The 22,896-nt window shown below is 35.9% G+C and overlaps 1 protein-coding gene across 4 annotated transcripts in view; it reads left to right on the top strand.

Annotated features, from left to right (window-relative positions):
• KIFAP3 (kinesin associated protein 3) overlaps positions 1 to 22,896 on the top strand; it is a 150,829-nt gene that overhangs the window by 16,720 nt on the left and 111,213 nt on the right. For all 4 annotated transcript variants that reach the window (XM_070768131.1, XM_070768130.1, XM_070768132.1 and 1 more), the window contains exons 2-5: positions 7,202 to 7,333; positions 15,908 to 16,062; positions 18,971 to 19,026; positions 19,598 to 19,739. In XM_070768131.1, coding sequence (XP_070624232.1) covers positions 7,202 to 7,333; positions 15,908 to 16,062; positions 18,971 to 19,026; positions 19,598 to 19,739 — 485 coding nt within the window. The remainder of the gene's footprint in view (positions 1 to 7,201; positions 7,334 to 15,907; positions 16,063 to 18,970; positions 19,027 to 19,597; positions 19,740 to 22,896) is intronic.

The raw sequence follows: 22,896 nt of genomic DNA, 5'->3' as shown, positions 1-22,896 counted from the left end.
TTCTATGTTGTCTAATATGTTGGAATATAATTGTTAATAGTAGTTATTGAGATCTTTTATATTTCTATGGTATTAATTATAACCTTTTTATTTCTGGTTTTATTTATGGACCCACCTCATTTGATTGCACTTTGCTCTATTACACTTTGCAGATATTGCATTTTTATAAATTAATGTTGTGGCAACCCTGAGCCAACCAAGTCTGTCAGTACCATTGTTCCAATATCATTTGTTCACTTCATGTCTCTATGCCCCATTTGGTGCTTCTCCCAGTATTTCAAATTTTTCCATCCTTGTTATATATGTTATGGTGATCTGTGATCGGTTATCATTGATATTACTATTGCAAAAGATTATATCATGCTGAAGATATGGATGGTTAGCATTTTTTAGAAATAAATATTTTAAAATTAAGATGAGTACATTGATTTTTAAGCAAAGTGTTATTGCACACTTATATCACAGCATAGTGTAAACATCGCATTTATGTGCACTGGGAAACAAATGTACATGACTTGTTTTTAATGATACTTAATGCTTTATAATGATACTTCCTTTATTGCAGTGCTCTGACAATGAACCCTTAAGATCTCCAAGGTATTTGTACAACTTTGTCTTTTTCCTGGTTAGCCTAGCTAAAGGTTTGTCAATTGTGTTTACCTTTCCAAAGAACCAGCTCTGAGTTTCATTGATCTTTTCTATTGTCCTTATAGTGTCTATTTCATTTATTTCCCTTTTGATCTTTATTATTTCCTTTCTTTTACTAACTCTGGGTTTTGTTTGTTATTTTTTTTCCAGTAACTTAAGGTGTAAAGTTAGATTATTTGAGACTTTTTTTTTTAAAGATTTATTTATTTTTGGATGTGCTGGGTCTTCATTGCTATGTGCAGGTCTTCTCTAGCTGTGGTGAGTGGGACTGCTGTACTCTCCATTGCGGTGTAAGCTTCTGATTGCCGTGGCCTCTCTGGTTGCAGTGCCAGGGCTCTAGGTGCACAGGCTTCAGTAGTTGCAGCACGTGGGCTCAGTAGTTGTGAATCACAGGCTGTAGAGTGTTGGCTTAGCAGTTGTGACGCACAGGCTTAGTCGCTCTATAGCATGTGGGATCTTCCCAGATCAGGGATGGAACCCATGTCCTCTGCATTGGCAAGTGCATTCTTAACCGCTAGACCACCAGAAAAGCTGTTTTGTTTTGTTTTGTTTTGTTTTTTTTGATATAGGCATTTATCTCTATGAACTGCTAGAACTGCTTTTGCAGCATCAAGTTTTGTTTTATGTTTTATTTTCACTTTTATTTGTCTAAAGGTATTGATTTATTTGACACATTGGTTGTTCAGTATTATGTTGCTGAAGTTTTATGTTCAGTATTATGTTTCTAGGTGTGTGTGTGTGTGTGTGTGTGAGTGAAAGATAAACTGGCTTTTTTATAGAGTAAAAACTGGCTGGCAGTTTTTTCCTTTCACCATTTTGATTATATTCTGCTACTTCTGAACTACAGAATTTCTGTTGAATATCTGCTGATAATCTTATGGGGATTCCCTTGTATGCCACAAGTTGTTTTATTGAATTTAAGATTCTCTCCTTGTCTTTAACTTTTGACATTGTTTAATATACCTTGTTATGGCTTCCTTTGGATTCATCTTATTTGAAACTCTCAACAGTATGAAAAGACAAAATGATAGGATACTGAAAGAGAAACTCCCCAGGTCAGTAGGTGCCCAATATGCTACTGGAGATCAGTGGAGAAATAACTCCAGAAAGAATGAAGGGATGGAGCCAAAGCAAAAACAATACCCAGCTGTGGATGTGACTGGTCATAGAAGCAAGGTCCGATGCCGTAAAGAGCAGTATTGCATAGGAACCTGGAATGTCAGGTCCATGAATCAAGGCAAATTGGAAGTGGTCAAACAAGAGGTGGCAAGAGTGAATGTCGACATTCTAGGAATCAGCGAACTGAAATGGACTGGAATGGGTGAATTTAACTCGGATGACCATTATATCTACTACTGCGGGCAGGAATCCCTCAGAAGAAATGGAGTGGCCATCATGGTCAACAAAAAAGTCCGAAATGCAGTACTTGGATGCAATCTCAAAAATGACAGAATGATCTCTGTTCGTTTCCAAGGCAAACCATTCAGTATCACAGTAATCCAAGTCTATGCCCCAACCAGTAATGCTGAAGAAGCTGAAGTTGAATGGTTCTATGAAGACCTACAAGACCTTTCAGAACTAACACCCAAAAAAGATGTCCTTTTCATTATAGGGGACTGGAATGCAAAAGTAGGAAGTCAAGAAACACCTGGAGTAACAGGCAAATTTGGCCTTGGAATACGGAATGAAGCAGGGCAAAGACTAATAGAGTTTTGCTAAGAAAATGCACTGGTCATAACAAACACCCTCTTCCAACAACACAAGAGAGACTCTACACATGGACATCACCAGATGGTCAACACCGAAATGGATTGATTATATTCTTTGCAGCCAAAGATGGAGAAGCTCTATACAGTCAGCAAAACAAGACCAGGAGCTGACTGTGGCTCAGACCATGAACTCCTTATTGCCAAATTCAGACTTAAATTGAAAAAAGTAGGGAAAACCACTAGACCATTCAGGTATGACCTAAATCAAATCCCTTATGATTATACAGTGGAAGTGAGAAATAGATTTAAGGGCCTAGATCTGATAGATAGGGTGCCTGATGAACTATGGAATGAGGTTCGTGACATTATACAGGAGACAGGGATCAAGACATTCCCATAGAAAAGAAATGCAAAAAAGTAAAATGGCTGTCTGGGGAGGCCTTACAAACAACTGAAAAGAAGAGAAGCGAAAAGCAAAGGAGAAAAGGAAAGATAAAATCATCTGAATGCAGAGTTCCAAAGAATAGCAAGAAGAGATAAGAAAGCCTTCCTCAGTGATCAATGCAAAGAAATAGAGGAAAACAACAGAATGGGAAAGACTAGGGATCTCTTCAAGAAAATCAAAGATACCAAAGGAACATTTCATGCAAAGATGGGCTCGATAAAGGACAGAAATGGTATGGACCTAACAGAAGCAGAAGATATTAAGAAGAGATGGCAAGAATACACAGAAGAACTGTACAAAAAACATATTCACGACCCATATAATCACGATGGTGTGATCACTGACCTAGAGCCAGACATCCTGGAATGTGAAGTCAGGTGGGCCTTAGAAAGCATCACTACGAACAAAGCTAGTGGAGGTGATGGAATTCCAGTTGAGCTGTTCCAAATCCTGAAAGATGATGCTGTGAAAGTGCTGCACTCAATATGCCAGCAAATTTGGAAAACTCAGCAGTGGCCACAGGACTGGAAAAGGTCAGTTTTCATTCCAATCCCAAAGAAAGGCAATGCCAAAGAATGCTCAAACTACCGCACACTTGCACTCATCTCACACGCTAGTAAAGTAATGCTCAAAATTCTCCAAGCCAGGCTTCAGCAATATGTGAACCGTGAACTTCCTGATGGTCAAGCTGGTTTTAGAAAAGGCAGAGGAACCAGAGATCAAATTGCCAACATCTGCTGGATCATGGAAAAAGCAAGAGAGAAACAGAAAAACATCTATTTCTGCTTTATTGACTATGCCAAAGCCTTTGACTGTGTGGATCACAATCAACTGTGGAAAATTCTGAAAGAGATGGGAATACCAGACCACCTGACCTGCCTCTTGAGAAACCTGTATGCAGGTCAGGAAGCAACAGTTCGAACTGGACATGGAACAACAGACTGGTTCCAAATAGGAAAAGGATTTCGTCAAGGCTGTATATTGTCACCCTGCTTATTTAACTTATATGCAGAGTACATCATGAGAAACGCTGGACTGGAAGAAACACAAGCTGGAATCAAGATTGCCGAGAGAAATATCAATAACCTCAGATATGCAGATGACACCACCCTTGTGGCAGAAAGTGAAGAGGAACTCAAAAGCCTCTTGATGAAAGTGAAAGAGGAGAGTGAAAAAGTTGGCTTAAAGCTCAACATTCAGAAAACGAAGATCATGGCATCCGGTCCCATCACTTCATGGGAAATAAATGGGGAAACAGTGGAAACAGTGTCAGACTTTATTTTTCTGGGCTCCAGAATCACTGCAGATGGTGACTGCAGCCATGAAATTAAAAGACGCTTACTCCTTGGAAGGAAAGTTATGACCAACCTAGATAACATATTCAAAAGCAGAGACATTACTTTGCCAACAAAGGTCCATCTAGTCAAGGCTATGGTTTTTCCTGCGGTCATGTATGGATGTGAGAGTTGGACTGTGAAGAAGGCTGAGCGCCGAAGAATTGATGCTCTTGAACTGTGGTGTTGGAGAAGACTCTTGAGAGTCCCTTGGACTGCAAGGAGATCCAGCCAGTCCATTCTGAAGGAGATCAGCCCTGGGATTTCTTTGGAAGGAATGATGCTAAAGCTGAAACTCCAATACTTTGGCCACCTCATGCAAAGAGTTGACTCATTGGAAAAGACTCTGATGCTGGGAGGGATTGGGGTTAGGAGGAGAAGCGGACGACAGAGGATGAGATGGCTGGATGGCATCACTGACTCGATGGATGTGAGTCTGAGTGCACTCCGGGAGCTGGTGATGGACAGGGAGGCCTGGCGTGCTGCGATTCATGGGGTTGCAAAGAGTTGGACATGACTGAGCGACTGATCTGATCTGATCTGATCACTCTTATGTCACTTGCTATTAAAATATAGTTTCAGCCCTACCAAATTGCTACCTTAAGCCTTTTCTTAAGGAAATTCTAGAGCTAACATTCTCCGGTTATATATTATTTATGTATAAATAGGAAAATGTCTGGATGTATATGTGCTAAAATTGTAACAATTGGTTTCTCCTGGGTTTTTTGGTTTATTTTTTCTTTTTGCTAATTTCTGTGTTCTGTTTTTCTCTACAGTAAACAAATTGTACTAGTGGTAATTAAATAAATAAAATTAGTTTCTTTAAAATACATGTACAAAAGAAAGCCCCCAAACTGAAAAGGAATAGTGAAGTTCTTTGAACTATTTAAATTTCCTTGGGAAAGGCAAAATATCAAACCAAAGGATAACCATTATGCTTTTCTATAAGTTGTTAATATGTAGAAGACCCACTTTGAAAGTATAGTATGAGGTTGCTCTTAGGATCTGCAATTATGTTTTATCCTTCTCTTCAATTGAATACAGTTACCCCCTCCTGTTTAAGTTCGGTACTGGGGTTGCTCTCCATCTCATCAGGAAGGGAATAACTGTTTCTCTTTATAGTGAAGATAGTTTCTTTAGTGCTATATTAACATTTGTTTTTTAGCTGTACTTGCTTACTGTCTTGAATTCCTGTGGTTCCTCTAGCTTTTGACTGCTAGCTTGAATTTACATGCATTTATCTTACCTTTTAGAAGCGGTACCATTCTCTGTAACATGTATGTATATATATAACACATCCATATTTTTCTAATTCTCTGTTTTTTACTGGCATCCCTAGTTTCTGCTTTTATTTTTTATATCTGGATATCTTTCTGTCAGTTAGTTTAGTTGCTGACATACCTAGACTTTAGCTTCTGTATATTTGATTTCCGTCTCTACACTTGACTGTTAATTGTTGTTCTAATATAGATTACAGCACCAAAGTGATGTCTCTGCTTTTTAATACGCTGTCTAGGTTTGTCATAGCTTTTCTTCCAAGGAGCAGGTGTCTTTTAATTTCATGGCTGCAGTCACCATCTGCATTGATTTTGGAGCCCAAGAAAATAAAATCTGTCACTGTGTCCATTGTTTCCACATCTATTTGCCATGAAGTGATGGGACTGAATGCCATGATCTTAGTTTTTTGAAAGTTGAGTTTTAAGCCAGCTTTTTAACTCTCTTCTTTCACCTTCATCAAGAGGCTCTTAAGTTCCTCTTAAGAGGGTAAGGCTTACATCTGTAGCCTTGTTGTAATAAAGAATTCTAAAGTTCTGTCAGTTGTTAATATGTGGAAGACCCACTTTGAAAGTGTTAGTATGAGGTTGCTCCTAGGATCTGCAGTTATATTTTATCCTTATGATTCTCTTCAATTGGATTCAGTTACCCCCTCCTATGTAAATTCAGTACTGGGGTTGCTGAACTGAAGTGAAAAATTATTTTAAAATTACATTTAAATAAGCCAGTTATTCCTACTGAAGAAAAAGCTTTGAGTTTCTGATTTTTGGAATTTAAGAAGTTGTCATATTTCTCTTCCTTCCCATTAGGTTAAAAGATCCCATTATGCAGATAACCAGCTCTGGTGAAAAATTTTACTTGCTTCCATTGCAGTCTCTTCAATCTCTTTTAATAAAACTTGTTTTATCTGCTGTTAAAGTGACCAATAGCAAGTAGTGATTAATTCATCATTGTGACAACACAGATGGACCTGGAAGATATTATGATTACTGAAATATGATTAGTGAAATAAGTCAGGCAGAGAAAGACCAAATACTCTATGTTTTCACTTATATGTAGAATATAAAATAAAACAAATGAACAAGTATAACAGCATAAAAACAGACACTGAGATACAGATAAACTAGTGGTCACCAGAGGGGAGAAGTGTAAGAGGAGAGCCAAAATAGGTGAAGGGAATTAGTAGATACAAACAACTTACAATAAGTGACAAGGATGTAATGTACAGCACAGAGATTATAGCTTGCTAATGTCTCTATAATTTTGGACACATGACTATAGAATATAACTTGTAAATTCTCTTTTGTTACACAATTTGTGTGTGATTTAGGTACTAATTCAATTTATATAATTATGTTAATTGATAACTATTATTTTGTAATTGTTAAACAGTTAATGGGTTAACTATTGAGCAGGTTGATTTTTTTTTTAATATAAATTTTGGGGCAGCTGCCTTTGGTTTTAAATTTCTGACTTTCAATTGACGTTATTCTCTCCACAACCATTTTAATTTTTTTTTTATTCACTGGCTATTATGCATGATTCTTTGGATAAATGTATTTTTTCAGAGCTCTTCATAAAGGTACTTTCTGCAAGACCAAGAATTATATGTGTAACATAAGAGTTTATAAAATTGGAGAAAAAGAGTTATTTCTTGGCCCAATTCAAGAGTAAATCTGATTTAAATGCATGTGTTAATCTAACACACATGCTTTTGGAACAAGGAACTAGATAAACACCTTGGATGTTTTGTGAGCTTTTAATGTAGCTATCCTGTTTTTCTTTTATAGGAAAGTTAAAGGAGGAAATATTGATGTACATCCATCAGAAAAAGCACTTATTGTTCAGTATGAAGTGGAAGCTACCATTCTTGGAGAAACGGGGGATCCCATGTTGGGAGAACGAAAGGAATGCCAAAAAATGTAAGTTTTCTTCATTTGTGCATATTTGAAAGTAGTAAACCTTATACAAAGTTTGTAGAAATCTGATGTTATTTAAATTTGTGTAGATAATGAATGACTATGGCATTCCTCTCGACCTACATTATCTTAGTGAAGCAGATACTATATTAAGCTATAAATACAGAGTATATTCCAGAGAAAATCATGTTTATGAACTTAATTGGAACCTAATGAAAAATGCCTGTTCTTATTAATCCCATTTTGTAAATGCATATAGTAGAATATGACTTGTGAAATCAATTATGAGATATGTTTATGTTAGACATTTTAGCCTAATTTAGCAAGTTTGTATTTTAGCTGATACCATGTTGTTCTTTCTTCCCTGAAATTACAGAAAGGTATACGACTTCTAGAATTCACAAATGGGACATGTACCTTGAATTCATCCCTTAAAAATCCAGCCTTCTGAAAGATGTTAATAGTAGGACAAGCATTTTCTGACTCAGTGAATTGACCTTAGATCTTCTAGTGTTCTACACACTTTCTGCTTTTGTAGTACTTTCAGGAATCCCTTGGGAACTGGCCTTTTTCATTTGTCTTCAGTTGTGCTGGCAATGATCTTGCACTCTTGCCATACTTTTGTGGAAGAAGAAAGGGTCTGAGATCACCTAATATTGTTTCCCAACTTTCTTCTCTGCAGAAAAATATTTGACTTGAAAATTAATTAAAAAGTTAGTATGTTTTGGTATATTCAGTGATTAAGTACATAGTGTACAATATAATGTAGTTAAGTATAGTCAGGATACTAGGAGTGCATGTGATGTTATTTAGCTCATTGAGAAGCACCGCAGCTTAAATGCATAGCAGTGGTTCTCAACTGGTTAGAATTTTTTTTCCTCAGGGAACATTTTGGTTGTCATACTGGAAGGTGCTATTGTTATCTAATGGATAGAGGCTGAGGTGCTGCTAAGCATCCTACTATGCACAAAATAGCCACCTACTAAGAAAAAATTGTTTGGCCCCAAACTTTAATTGTGCTTCAATTAAGAAACTTTATTACACAGCAACCTGAAAAGAGAAGCTACCTACTGTCTTAAGATCTCTAGTCTGTCTTCTTATTTGGGTTAGAACGACACTAAATTTCATAGATAGTTCTTTAAAAATATACGAGTCCTGAGATAATCTACTAGATTGAAGAGATACACACATGTATACACACAAACTTAATACTGTAGATTTTAACTCACATGCTCAGTTTTTTGTATTCTCTCATACTGTCTTCCATTTGTGTGTTTGTGATTGATGCCTAAATTTTATGCATATTGAAAAAATATGAAATCTCTTGATATTTTTATTCATTTGATTTCCAAAGAAAAGCTAGCAGATTAGGGGTCTTTGCCTTTAGAACCTCATGCATCCACATTTCATAAGTGAAATTTAGATTTTAGTTTCTTAGTAGTGTAGTAGTAGGAGAAGGCAATGGCACCCCACTCCAGTACTCTTGCCTGGAAAATCGCATGGACAGAGGAGCCTGGTGGGCTGCAGTCCATGGGGTCGCTAAGAGTTGGACACAACTGAGTGACTTCACTTTCACTTTTCCATTTCATACATTGGAGAAGGAAATGGCAACCCACCCTAGTGTTCTTGCCTGGAGAATCCCAGAGACGGGGGAGCCTGGTGGGCTGCCATCTATGGGGTCGCACAGAGCCAGACACGACTGAAGCGACTTAGCAGCAGCAGCAGCAGCAGCAGCCTTATTCAACCAGTGAGAATTGGTTGTTGTTATTTGAAATGAGAATAAGTGAGAATTGTAGTTATTGTTTGAAAATCTCTAGGTGCTCAAGACAAGGGATATATTCACTAGAGAGTTAGCCAGCTGGAAAGAGTTACTATAGACTGACTAGAATAAGTGGATTTAAACACCCTCTTCCAATAACACAAGAGAAGACTCTACACGTGGACATCACCAGATGGTCAACACCGAAATCAGATTGATTATATTCTTTGCAGCCAAAGATGGAGAAGCTCTATATAGTCAGCAAAAACAAGACCAGGAGCTGACTGTGGCTCAGATCATGAATTCCTTATTGCCAAATTCAGACTTAAATTGAAGAAAGTAGGGAAAACCACTAGACCATTCAGGTATAACCTAAATCAAATCCCTATGATTATACAGTGGAAGTGAGAAATAGATTTAAGGGCCTAGATCTGATAGATAGAGTGCCTGATGAACTATGGAATGAGGTTCGTGACATTGTACAGGAGACAGGGTTCAAGACCATCCCCATGGAAAAGAAATGCAAAAAAGCAAAATGGCTGTCTGGGGAGGCCTTACAAATAGCTGTGAAACGAAGAGAAGCGAAAAGCAAAGGAGAAAAGGAAAGATATAAGCATCTGAATGCAGAGTTCCAAAGAATAGCAAGAAGAGATAAGAAAGCCTTCCTCAGTGATCAATGCAAAGAAATAGAGGAAAACAACAGAATGGGAAAGACTAGAGATCTCTTCAAGAAAATCAGAGATACCAAGGGAACATTTCATGCAAAGATGGGCTCGATAAAGAACAGAAATGGTATGGACCTAACAGAAGCAGAAGATATTAAGAAGAGATGGCAAGAATACACAGAAGAACTATACAAAAAACATCTTCACGACCCATATAATCATGATGGTGTGATCACTGACCGAGAGCCAGAAATCCTGGAATGTGAAGTCAAGTGGGCCTTAGAAAGCATCACTACAAACAAAGCTAGTGGAGGTGATGAAATTCCAGTTGAGCTATTTCAAATCCTGAAAGATGATGCTGTGAAAGTGCTGCACTCAATATGCCAGCAAATTTGGAAAACTCAGCAGTGGCCACAGGACTGGAAAAGGTCAGTTTTCATTCCAATCCCAAAGAAAGGCAACGCCAAAGAATGCTCAAACTATCGCACACTTGCACTCATCTCACACGCTAGTAAAGTAATGCTCAAAATTCTCCAAGCCAGGCTTCAGCAATATGTGAACCGTGAACTTCTGATGGTCAAGCTGGTTTTAGAAAAGGCAGAGGAACCAGAAATCAAATTGCCAACATCTGCTGGATTATGGAAAAAGCAAGAGAGAAACAGAAAAAACATCTATTTCTGCTTTATTGACTATGCCAGAGCCTTTGACTGTGTGGATCACAATCAACTGTGGAAAATTCTGAAAGAGATGGGAATACCAGACCACCTGACCTGCCTCTTGAGAAACCTGTATGCAGGTCAGGAAGCAACAGTTCGAACTGGACATGGAACAACAGACTGGTTCCAAATAGGAAAAGGAGTACGTCAAGGCTGTATATTGTCAGCCTGCTTATTTAATTTATATGCAGAGTACATCATGAGAAACGCTGGACTGGAAGAAGCACAAGCTGGAATCAAGATTGCCAGGAGAAATATCAATAACCTCAGATATGCAGATGACACCACCCTTATGGCAGAAAGTGAAGAGGAACTCAAAAGCCTCTTGATGAAAGTGAAAGAGGAGAGTGAAAAAGTTGGCTTAAAGCTCAACATTCAGAAAACGAAGATCATGGCATCTAGTCCCATCACTTCATGGGAAATAGATGGGGAAAGAGTGGAAACAGTGTCAGATTTTATTTTTTTGGGCTCCAGAATCACTGCAGATGGTGACTGCAGCCATGAAATTAAAAGACGCTTACTCCTTGGAAGGAAAGTTATGACCAACCTAGATAACATATTCAAAAGCAGAGACATTACTTTGCCAACAAAGGTTCGTCTAGTCAAGGCTATGGTTTTTCCTGCGGTCATGTATGGATGTGAGAGTTGGACTGAAGAAGGCTGAGTGCCAAAGAATTGATGCTTTTGAACTGTGGTGTTGGAGAAGACTCTTGAGAGTCCCTTGGACTGCAAGGAGATCCAACCAATCCATTCTGAAGGAGATCAGCCCTGGGATTTCTTTGGAAGGAATGATGCTAAAGCTGAAACTCCAGTACTTTGGCAACCTCATGTGAAGAGTTGACTCATTGGAAAAGACTCTGATGCTGGGAGGGATTGGGGGCAAGGAGGAGAAGGGGACAACAGAGGATGAGATGGCTGGATGGCATCACTGACTTGATGGATGTGAGTATGGGTTAACTCCGGGAGTTGGTGATGGACAGGGAGGCTTGGCGTGCTGCAATTCATGGGGTCACAAAGAGTCGGACACGACTGAGTGAAGTGAACTGAAGGGAAAAAAACCTCTGTAACCCAACTTTATGATAGTCATCCTTGGTCACTCAAGATTTGGAGAGGACTATTATTGTGAGACCAAATGGAGAATATGGTTTGTTAATAGTTCAAGAGGATTTATCAATGACAGTGGCTAGGGTGATGGTTTTGAGGGCGAAACTCATATAGATTGAGATAGATGTGAAATTAAATCATTAAATTTCCTTTAATGCAGTGGCAGTCAGTGCTATGACTCAGCTCCAAAAGATGTATTTCATTCTCCCTTGTTGGATAAAGGAATATATAAGCCTACCTTGAACAGAATCCCAGTTTTCTGAATATTTCTGAGAAACCTATGGTTATGATCTGAAAATAACATGCATGGTTTTGGTAAGTTTTTTGTCTTCTTCTTAGGCATGGGATGCCTATGAAGATTTTTTTTTGATTAAAGAAATAATCAGTAAACACACAGCTAGTCATATATATTTGACATTAAATCCTAGTCTCTTTTAGTAAGGGAAGGATTTAGGACAAAAATGTACACACTAAAAGAATAGAGTCTTTCTATTACTTGGAAAGATGATGATGGATTAGATTGTTTATATATATATACATATATAGTAGAAAATAAATCTAAAAATGATTTTAAAAAGTCTGCTTTATTAAATCAAAATACTACTTACAGACCTATTAAATGTTCGAAGTCTAAAACACTGGCAGCACTAGATGCTGGTGAGGATGTAGAACAACAGAAACTCACTCATTGCTAATGAAAATATAAAATGTAACAGCTACTTTGGAAGGCATTTTGGCAGTTTCTTTCAAAGCTAAACATACACTTGCCATATGATCCAACAGTTTTGCTCTTAGATATTAACCCAAAATGAGTTGAAAATTTATGTCCACACTGAAACCTGCACATGAATCTTAATAGCAGCTTTATAACTATCAACAATTGGAAGCAACCAAAACATCCTTCAGTAGGCAAAAGAGTAAGCAAACTGTTTTGCATCCATATAGTCAAGTATTATTCAGCACTAAAAGAAATCAACCATCAAGCTATGAAAAGACATAGAGGAACCTAAATGCATATTACTAAATGAAAGAGGCCAGACTGGAAAGGTTATATACTGTATGATTCCAACTCTATGACCATCTAGAAAAGGCAAAACTGAAGTAAAAATAGATTAGAGGTTGTTAGGGGTTATGGCGTGGGAAGGGGAGAATATGTGGGGCACAGAGCATTTTTAGGGTAGTTGAAACTATTTTGTGTGATACTTTAATGATGGATACATGAAATTAGGCATTTGTTCAAGCCCACAGAACTATACACTACACACCGAACCCTAATGTAACTGTATACTTTAGTTAATAGTATATCAAAATGATTCATCAGTTATGACAAAGTTATCACAAGATGGTGATAATAGAAGAAACTGTATTGAGGGAGGGTGGTGGGGACATATATGGTAACTCTACTTTCTGCACTATTTTTCTGTAAATCTAAAACTCTTCTAAAAAAGACTAGCAAGAAAATTTCCAAAATTACATTTATAGAATTTCTGTTGTGCCTGTTCTCAATCAGATTTATGGAAACTCAAGATTTCCCAGTTCCTTGTTAAAATTAAACATGGAGAGGTCCTTTGAGAGTTTTTCTCAGGATGAATTCTCCTTTATATTTCTACTTTCTGATGTGCAGCTAAAATTATACAAAAGAATTCTGCAGTTTAAAAGACTTAAAAGGTAGGAAGTTAAAAAACCAAATAAATTAGAGAAAAAACTAAAATAAACAGACAGAGTACTGCTAGGATTCTTGTTGCAGACAATAGAAACCTCTCCAGCAAAGTCAAGCGTAAAAGGAATGTATTAAAAGCTGTACAGTAGCTTATAGAATCCCAAAAGGACCAGATTTGGGGATGACTGTATAACTGGGAATAATATACAAATCACTTTACTAGACTTGTTTCAGGAGAGAGCATCTGTATCTGAATAATGACTTCAAAGATGCTGAGTGCAGGACATTTTTCTAAGGTCTCTGTCCCTGTCGCCTCTTTTTCTAAGGTCTCCGTCCCTATTGCCTCTAATACCTTCAGTTTCTCCCAGACTTAGCTGTCTTCAGTTCATTCGCTCAGTCATGTCCACCTCTATGTGACCCTGTGGACTGCAGCACACTAGGCTTCCCTGTCCATCACCAACTCCTGGAGTTTACTCAAACTCATGTCCATTGTGTCAAGGATGTCATCCAACCATCTCATCCTCTGTCATCCCCTTCTCCTCCTGCCTTCAATCTCTCCCAGCATCAGGGTCTTTCCAATGAGTCAGTTCTTCACATCAGGTGGCCAAAGTATTGGAGTTTCAGCTTTAGCATCAGTCTTTCCAATGAATATTCAGGACTGATTTCCTTTAGGATGGACTGGTTTGATCTCCTTTCTGTCCAAGGGACTCTGAAGAGTCTTCTCCAACACCACGGTTAAAAAGCATCAATTCTTCAGTGCTCAGCTTTCTTTATAGTCCAATTGTCACATATATACATGACTACTAGGAAACCCATAGCTTTGACTAGATGGACCTTTGTGGGCAAAGTAATGTCTCTGCTTTTTAATATGCTGTCTAGTTTGGGAATAACCTGTCTTCCAAGGACCAAGCATTTTTTAATTTCATGGCTGCAGTCACCATCTGCAGTGATTTTGGAGCCCCCCAAAATAAAGTCTCTCACTGTTTCCATTGTTTCCCCATCTATTTGCCATGAAGTGATGGGACCAGATGCCATGATCTTAGTTTTCTGAATGTTGAGTTGTAAACCAACTTTTTCACTGTCCTCTTTCACTTTCATCAAAAGGCTCTTTAGTTCTTCTTCTCTTTGTGCCGTAAGTGTGGTATCAGTCCTGAATATTCATTGGAAGGACTGTTGCTGAAGCTGAAACTCCAATACTTTGGCTACCTGATGCGAAGAACTGACTCATTTGAAAAGACCCTGAAGCTGGGAAAGATTGAAGGAGGGAAGAGAAGGGGATAACAGAGGATGAGATGGTTGGATGGCATCACTGACTCAATGGACATGAGTTTGAGTAAACTTTGGGAGTTGGTAATAGGGAAGCCTGGCATGCTGCAGTCCATGAGATCGCAAAGAGTCGGACACAACTGAGCGACTGAACTGAATGGAACTGTGGTGTCATCTGCATATCTGAAATTATTGGTATTTCTCCTGGCAATATTGATTCCAGCTTGTGCTTCATCCAGGCTAGCATTTCTCATGATGTACTCTGCATATAAGTTAAATAAACAGGGTGACAATATACAGCTTTGACATACTCCTTTCCCGATTTGGAACCAGTCTGTTGTTCCATGTCCAGTTCTAACTTGCTTCTTGACCTGCTTACAGATTTCTCAGGAGGCAGGTCAGGTGGTCTGGTATTCCCATCTCTTGAAGAATTTTTCACATTTTATTGTGATCCACACCGTCAAAGGCTTTAGCATAGTCAGTAAAGCAGAAGTAGATGTTTCTCTGGAACTCTCGCTTTTTCAGTGATCCAGCGGATGTTGGCAATTTGATCTCTGGTTCCTCTGCCTTTTCACTAAGCCATCTTCACTAGCGATCTTCATTAAGAAGTATTTCAGCATTGTGGCTACTTTCTTACGTTTTTCTTTTTGAATCTAAGCCTTGCATGAGTGCATATGCTTGCGAGAGTCTTTTGCCACCAGTTTGAGTCTTCACCCTGAACCTCATTTTTTGTCCTTGTAGCTTTCTTTGTTGTCATGAATCCATGTAAATTGGCAATTGTTTCCAGATTTTGAACAACCTTTTCTTGTTCATCTTGCAGTGAATCTCCTGGACTAAATTAAAAAGGAGGAAGAACCTGTTTTTTTTTTTTTTAATATACTAACAAATATAACTATATTCATTTGTTCCTCAGCATTCCTCATATAAGTCTTAAAATGCATCCTACTTTTTTTTTCCTTCTGCATAATTTCCATCAGAATAATCAAATTGTGTTCTGTCCTTAACTGAAAACTATGACTGTGAATATGGTCAAGAAAATGATTTATTTTTGTCACTATGGATTTTCATATCTAATAATAACTAAAAACTTTATATGGTATAAATATATATATATGACATCAGAAAGACTATTTTATAACTGGTCTCTGGATATGCTATCCTCCCTAGATGAGTCAGATGTAGACTTTACCATTCCTTTTGTTATCTCATTTGTCCAATTTGAGGAAAATCGTTGTTTTGCGTTTTTTTCTAAGTCTAGCTATATCTTATACTTTATTATATGTTACTAAAAGAGACTATGTCAGGTACATTTAAATATTTTATAAATTATTTATTTAAAAGAAATATTGTTTAAATTGTTACTTACTTTAATAATAACTGAGTTGGAAAATTCTGATTTGCCTGCAGCATCCGTCTTAAGAGTCTCAATGCCAACACAGATATAACTTCCCTGGCACGGAAGGTGGTTGAGGAATGTAAACTCATTCATCCCTCAAAGCTAAATGAAGTAGAACAGCTGTTGTACTATCTCCAGAACCGCCGTGATTCAACGTCAGGAAAAGGTAAGTAGAAGAACAACTAACTTTTTAACGCAAAACCGTAGCAAAAACCCTGGTGGCTCAGACGGTAAAACGTCTGTCTACAATGCAGGAGACCCGGGTTCGATTCCTGGGTTGGGAAGATCCCCTGGAGAAGGAAATGGCAATCCACTCCAGTACTATTGCCTGGAAAATCTCACGGACAGGGGAGCCTGGTAGGCTACAGTCCATGGGGTCGCAAAGAGTCGGACATGACTGAGCGACTTCACTTCAGTTCACTGGCAACAAAAGGGCCATGTCCTAACCCCTGAGCTACCAGGAAATTCTTCCAAACAAAAAAATAGCAAAAACCACCACAATGTTGTAAGTAATTAGCTTCCAATTAAAATAAATTAATTAATTAAAAAATGAAAAAAACAAAAGAAAACCAGAGTTGTTTGACTATAGTTTGTACTTTTGATATTTAAATGGTGATGGTTTTTGTTGTTGTTGTTGTTAGTGCTATGACTAAGGGAATGAAAGAATAAACAAACATACTAGTATTCCAGGCTTACAAAATGATCTATTTTATACTGAGTGTGTGTGTGTGTGCGTGTGCGCACATATGATAAAATAAAGAATAAAAAAGCAAATATCTTTCATATTCTGGAATAATAAAAGAGGAGAATTGAGGCCTGGAAACCTGTTTTCTCCACCTGAGCAACTTATTTATACTTTCTATATTTCTTATTGACGACTAATTGATAATTTGGATTACTAAAGTATTTAAGTGTTAAAATATTTGTGATATGCGTATGTTTGGTGAATCTTTCTTAGGAAAACTTACCTTTTCATTCCTAAACATCTCTATTGTTACTATTCTTCTATCTTTAATTGCCTCATAAAAGAATAAATTCATTAAAATTAGAGCTAAGTAATTGATTATTTATAGAAGACATTTTCCAATGTCCAAGCTCAAAACAAAAGTACAGGTATTTAAATGGAAAGTTATCTCAGATTAATCAGTTGTTACTTATTCTGTTTCATAGTATTTATTAATGGACAGTCCATGGGGTCATGAAGAGTCGGACATGACTGAGCGACTTTCGCTTCAATTCACTTATTAAGTTTACGTATATCTTTCTTTTATCATTCCTGAGTTCTAGATATGGCACCCTTGACATAGCTTATACTTCAGTTTTGATTGTATTAAGTAGAAAAAATGAAAGAGAAAATTTATTTGCACTTTAAAAAAATTAAGCAGTAATTTCTCTCCATCCATAGCAAATAAAATACCTTGTGCCTAATATGTACTTTTATTAGTTAGCCTTGTATACAATATATAGCACACATTATATGATCAATATATATTTGTTGAATGAATTGAATAGCTGTGAATTTATTTAAAAGCAACAATAAACATTTCGAACTTGATTGTTTCCAACTGCTTAGCTGGCACTCCAACTACTTAGCTGTATACCTATTAATTATTAATAAGTGCTATAAGGAAAATATTATTTAAACATTTTAACTACTTTATGATAGACTATTTCTGTAACAGTGTTACTGGATGATAAGAGATAATATCTTCAATAAGTTAAGTTCAAAATGAGAAAAGTAAATACTGTGCTTTTAAGATGTGTGTGTTCTTACTGTAGGTTGTACAATATAGTTAAAATTAATCTTTCCTAATGCTAAATTAATACAATTTTGAGGACATTTGTAATAAAATAACAAAATATCTTTAATGAGAACCCTTTCACTGAGTTTTCAGGGTAAATCAGTCTTCTTACCTCCTTCCCCAGAAATTAGAGTAATATGAGGAAATTTTCATATTATCATAAATTCAAATCATTGTTTCTCTATATAGATACTAATGTTTGGAGACATATATGAAATGCTATGCTATTGCATATATCATTTATTTTTAGAAATGATTCTATGTTCTTTCTTTTTACTTGATATTCACTATTTCAAAGCCAGAAACCTAGCCCTAAATGTGGTTAAAATAAAATTGTAGTAGTTTTTGATTATATGACTTTTTACCATAAGTCTTTTTTTTCTTTATTTATTAAAACTACTATCATAATAAATTATCTGTTTGAGGAAAAATCTAGCTGTTGAGAAAACATAACTTTGTTTAGACTGGCTACCTTCCTCCAAAAACAATCAGGAGTAATTCCTGTTATATGTAAAGCATTTGCTAATTTTAGAATCAAAAATTTGATATTACTTGAACTTATTTTAATGTACAGTCATTGCTTAGGTTTTTGATCCAGATCAGATCAGTGAAGCATTTTTTTATTTTCTTTTTAGCATACGAAGTTCTGCTATTAGTCAAATAATTCAACATAACAAATGACTCAAAGTTATGTTCAGCACTATTAATGCCTCTTTAATCCATTTGGGAGCAAGTGAGGATTAAATTAGCACAAATATTAAACATTTGCCTTTTAATTTATGGACCTAATTTTGTTTAAAAAATCAGCAACTGTATTTTAGCCTCTTAACTTTATCCAGGTTATTTCTTTTCCAATTTCTTTGTTAATTTTAATTTTACTCTTTTTATTACCTAATTCATTAGTTTTTGATTTTCCTGTTCTCACCTTAAATGTGAATTAGGAAAAAAAAAAGAAAACAAAATAGACTTTTTGCTTCTTGTTGACAAATCTGGCTATTTACATACCTAAACTGTTAAACAATGAGGAAGCTAAATTGCCACCTAACATAACTTGGAGATTATGTATAGATTTTATTAAACTCTCCTGGATATCCTCATTAGAACAAATGTATTATAGATGAGCATTTTTTATACATTGGAAAAAGATTACCTCATAAATTATTCATTTTAAGATCCCCAGCTTAGCTAGAATTAAACTCAGCTGCTGAAAATAAAAATTAGCCAGAAATCCAAAATCCTGGTTCTTCTCATTAAAACAAAATCTTTTTACAGAAAAAAAAGAGAAGTCAAGCAAGCCTAAAGATCCACCTCCTTTTGAAGGAATGGAGGTAAGACTGTATTTTTATATGATAGAGAACTGATTGTAAGGTAATGCTTTTACCATCAGTAGTTCATACAGTTACATTAGACAAGGGTGGAATTTTTAGAAGTGGTTGAACTTAAAGTTCCCAAAAAAGATAGAAAATAAATATTTAATAAAGGAAAAATTATTGGGTATGTTTTTTAGACAATTTATTTTGATAAGTTGTGAAAAGTATTAGCTATTCTTATTGCAGTGTGTTTTAAAATAGTGTTTAATATATTATGGTAGAAACTATTTTACATTACATTTAAGATACTTTGTTAATATAAATAGGCCAATTTTAGAGTTTGTTTACATCCCGTTTTTATCATATGGTTTATGACTATTTTCATATTGAAGTTCCATCACCCAAAGATCTAATCTCTCCCTGTATAAAAAGATTGCTACTATGTACAAAAAGATTGCTACTCTGAGTCCTTTGAAAACTTGTCTCATTGTCAAGGGCAATATATTGATCACAAACTATCATTCCTTTGACAACTCTGTTAAGTGCTGCTGTTCTTTTAGAGTATTTCCTTCCTCTTCCTTTGTTTCAGATTGATGAAGTTGCTAACATTAATGACATGGATGAGTACATCGAGTTATTATATGAAGATATTCCTGACAAGGTTCGGGGTTCTGCTTTGATCCTACAGCTTGCTCGAAATCCTGATAACTTGGAAGAACTACTACTGAATGGTAGAATTTATAGACTTATATCTATAAATATTTAAAGTTAAAAATTATTGTGAATATGATTTTTAAATTATTATAATAGAGAGGTAAGCTAAAATTATTTATATCAAACTTAGGAATGCAATTATTTTCCAGCTCTTTATTACTTCCCTTCTTACTCAGATTTCTTAACATGTGGGCATAATGTTTAAATATTCTCTGGAGAATGGACAAATAATTTAAACAAGAAAAATAAAGTCTTAATGGTACTGTTTATTTTCTTGTATTCTGGAAGACTTTTTATTCTTTCAATTAGGATATAAAATCAGACTTTTGACAATTGCACATGTATGCTTTCATTCAATTACAGTTCCAATATTTTTTTAAACAGCACAGCCAAAAATAGTACTCTTTTAAATTTCATTTAGCTTGACTTTGATGCCATGTATTTGCTTTCTTTTCACTAGAAGTGCTAGGTAATAAAGAAAAAGGAGATACAATACTCTTAAAACCTTCTTTCTCATTTATACTACTATAGAATTATTATAATTTTCTGATTATACTTTTGCCAAAATTAAAATATAGAAGATATCATTATGATCTGATTTCCATCACATGATAATACCTTTTTATCTATTGCCAAACTCCTTTTATGGAGGTGGTTCAGTGCACGTCAGTACTTTCTAGCTTGGATAAAATATCCTGGGATCTGTCCAGAGAGTCATAGGATATTACCAATATTCCAGTTAGGAAATTTGTACATTTTAAATATTTTATAAATTGTGTAACTCATATATTCATATATTCTTTTTAAGGAATTAGAGTATTACAGTTAAAAACCCTTTGACCATTACTCTATAATCTGTTAGGAATTTGGAGTTCATTCTTCCAGATCTTTTCCATACTTTTACACATATATATGTAGAGGATTTTTTCCTGTGTTAAAATATAGAGTGAATTTTTATGTTAATTATATCATACTTCTTACTTGGTAATTTTTTCTCCATGCAGTAATGTTTTGAGATTACATGCATATAGCCACTGGAGAAGACGATAGCACCCCACTCCATTACTCTTGCCTGGAAAATCCCATGGACGGAGGGGCCTGGTGGGCTGCAGGGTCGCTAGGAGTTGGACACGACTGAGCGACCTCACTTTATTTTTTCACTTTCATGCATTGGAGAAGGAAATGGCAACCCACTCCAGTGTCCTTGCCTGGAGAATCCCAGGGACAGGGGAGCCTGGTGGGCTGCCATCTATGGGGTCACACAGAGTTGGTCACGACTGAAGCGACTTAGCAGCAGCAGCAGCATATAGCTACATACAATGTTAATTAGTTTTGAACTACTTTTGATTATTGTATTTTATGAAGTTATATACATATTCTTTAGCCATTCCCCTATTGATGGTTATTAGATTTTTAAATTAGGTCTTAAAATTTCCAAATTTTCCAATAGGAAACTTCAGTGAACATCTTTGTTCTTATTTATATACACAAACCAGGGGGTTTTTTAGTGTGTAAACAGAAACAAAGGTTATACAGAAATACAGGTCGTAATGTCTTAGGGATATTGTTGAATTGTCCTCCAAAGTGTTTATGCCACTGTATTTCCAGACCCATGGAATATGAAGGCTGTAAAACTTAAACATTTTTGCCATTGTGTTGTTGCTAACAAACAGTATCTCTTGGGTTTAAGTTGTATTTACCTGATTTCTAATGAGTTCAATGTTTTTCTCATGTCACTAGACTTTTGGAATTCCTACCCTGTGGAGTTTGTATTTATACATACATGTGAATATATGTATATTTACATATAAATATACATCCATTTTTTATATATGTATATATACAGTCATCCCTCAGTATCCATGGGGGATTGATTCCAGGGCCTGCCAAAGATATCAAAATCTGCAGATATTCAAGTCCCATAGTTGGTCCTCCATATCCATTTCTTCTACATCTGTGGATGCAACCAACCATGGGTCATGTACAGGTTACCGTTGAACAACATGAGTTTGAACTGCCCAGGTGGACACATGCATACATAAATTTAAATCCATGTTCAAGTATAAATGGACCTGTGTGCAGTTCAAACCCATGTTGTTAAAGTGTCATCTATTGATATATATCCTTTTTCTTTTATGTACTTAGAAATAGTTACTTTCAGTCTATTGTCTTTTTTCCCCCTTATCTTTTTCCATTCTTTAACTGTCACCCTATTTGTGTATTTGAATTTGAAGTGTTTCTGTTGTAAATTGGATATAGAGTTGGGTCATATTGTTTAATACATTTGAATAATCTTCCTTTTGATTGGCATGTTTATTCTATTTACCATTAAAATAATTACTCATAAAGTAGGATTGTCATCTAACATTCTGTTTGTTTTCTGTTTATCTTGTTTTGATCTTCTGTCTCTCCATGACTGCCTTCTTTTATGTGAAATATTTTCTTATATTCCATTTTAATTCTTTTGTTATTAGTTTACTATTATATGTTTTCCTGAATTAACTTTCTTAGTAATTACCCTGGGATTACAGATACCAACTTAAGTTTTAAAAATCTAATTTAACTTAATGCCAATATAATTTTAATAGTCCATAAAAACTTTTCTTCAGTATACTTCTATTCCCACCCCACATCTTTATACTATTAATTCATACATATTACATCTGTATATATTATCAGCCTGTCATCAAGAAATATAATTATTGATGTATGCATTTTAAAATCAGAAGAAAATGGTACAGTTAAAAATATGTTTATAATGTCTTTTAGATAGAGAGAGTTACCTTTACTGGTGCTCTTTATTTCTCTGTGTGGATTTAAGTTATACTCTAATGTCCTTGTACTTCAGCCTGATGGAATCTCTTTTGTATTTCTCATAATGCTAACAACAAATTCTCAAAGGTTTTTTGTTTTGTTTTGTTTTAGTAATTTGACTATGTCATCCCTCTGGCTTTATGTCTCTGTAGTTTCTGATGTGAAACCAGCTGTTAATCTTATTGGGGACCCTTTGAACGTGTTGAATTGATTTTCTCTTGCTACTTTCAATGTTTCCTTTGCCTTTTGCTTTTGCCAGTTTGACTATGGACTCTTTGTGATCCAACGGACTGTAGCCCACCAGGCTCCTCTGTCCATGGAATTCTCCAGGCAAGAATACTGGAGTGGGTAGCCATTCCC

The sequence above is a fragment of the Bos indicus genome, chromosome 16 (assembly GCF_029378745.1).
Source record: "Bos indicus isolate NIAB-ARS_2022 breed Sahiwal x Tharparkar chromosome 16, NIAB-ARS_B.indTharparkar_mat_pri_1.0, whole genome shotgun sequence".
Lineage (NCBI taxonomy): Eukaryota > Metazoa > Chordata > Mammalia > Artiodactyla > Bovidae > Bos > Bos indicus.
The sequence above is the reverse complement of the archived record's forward strand: the minus strand, read 5'-3'. Positions and strand labels throughout refer to the sequence as shown.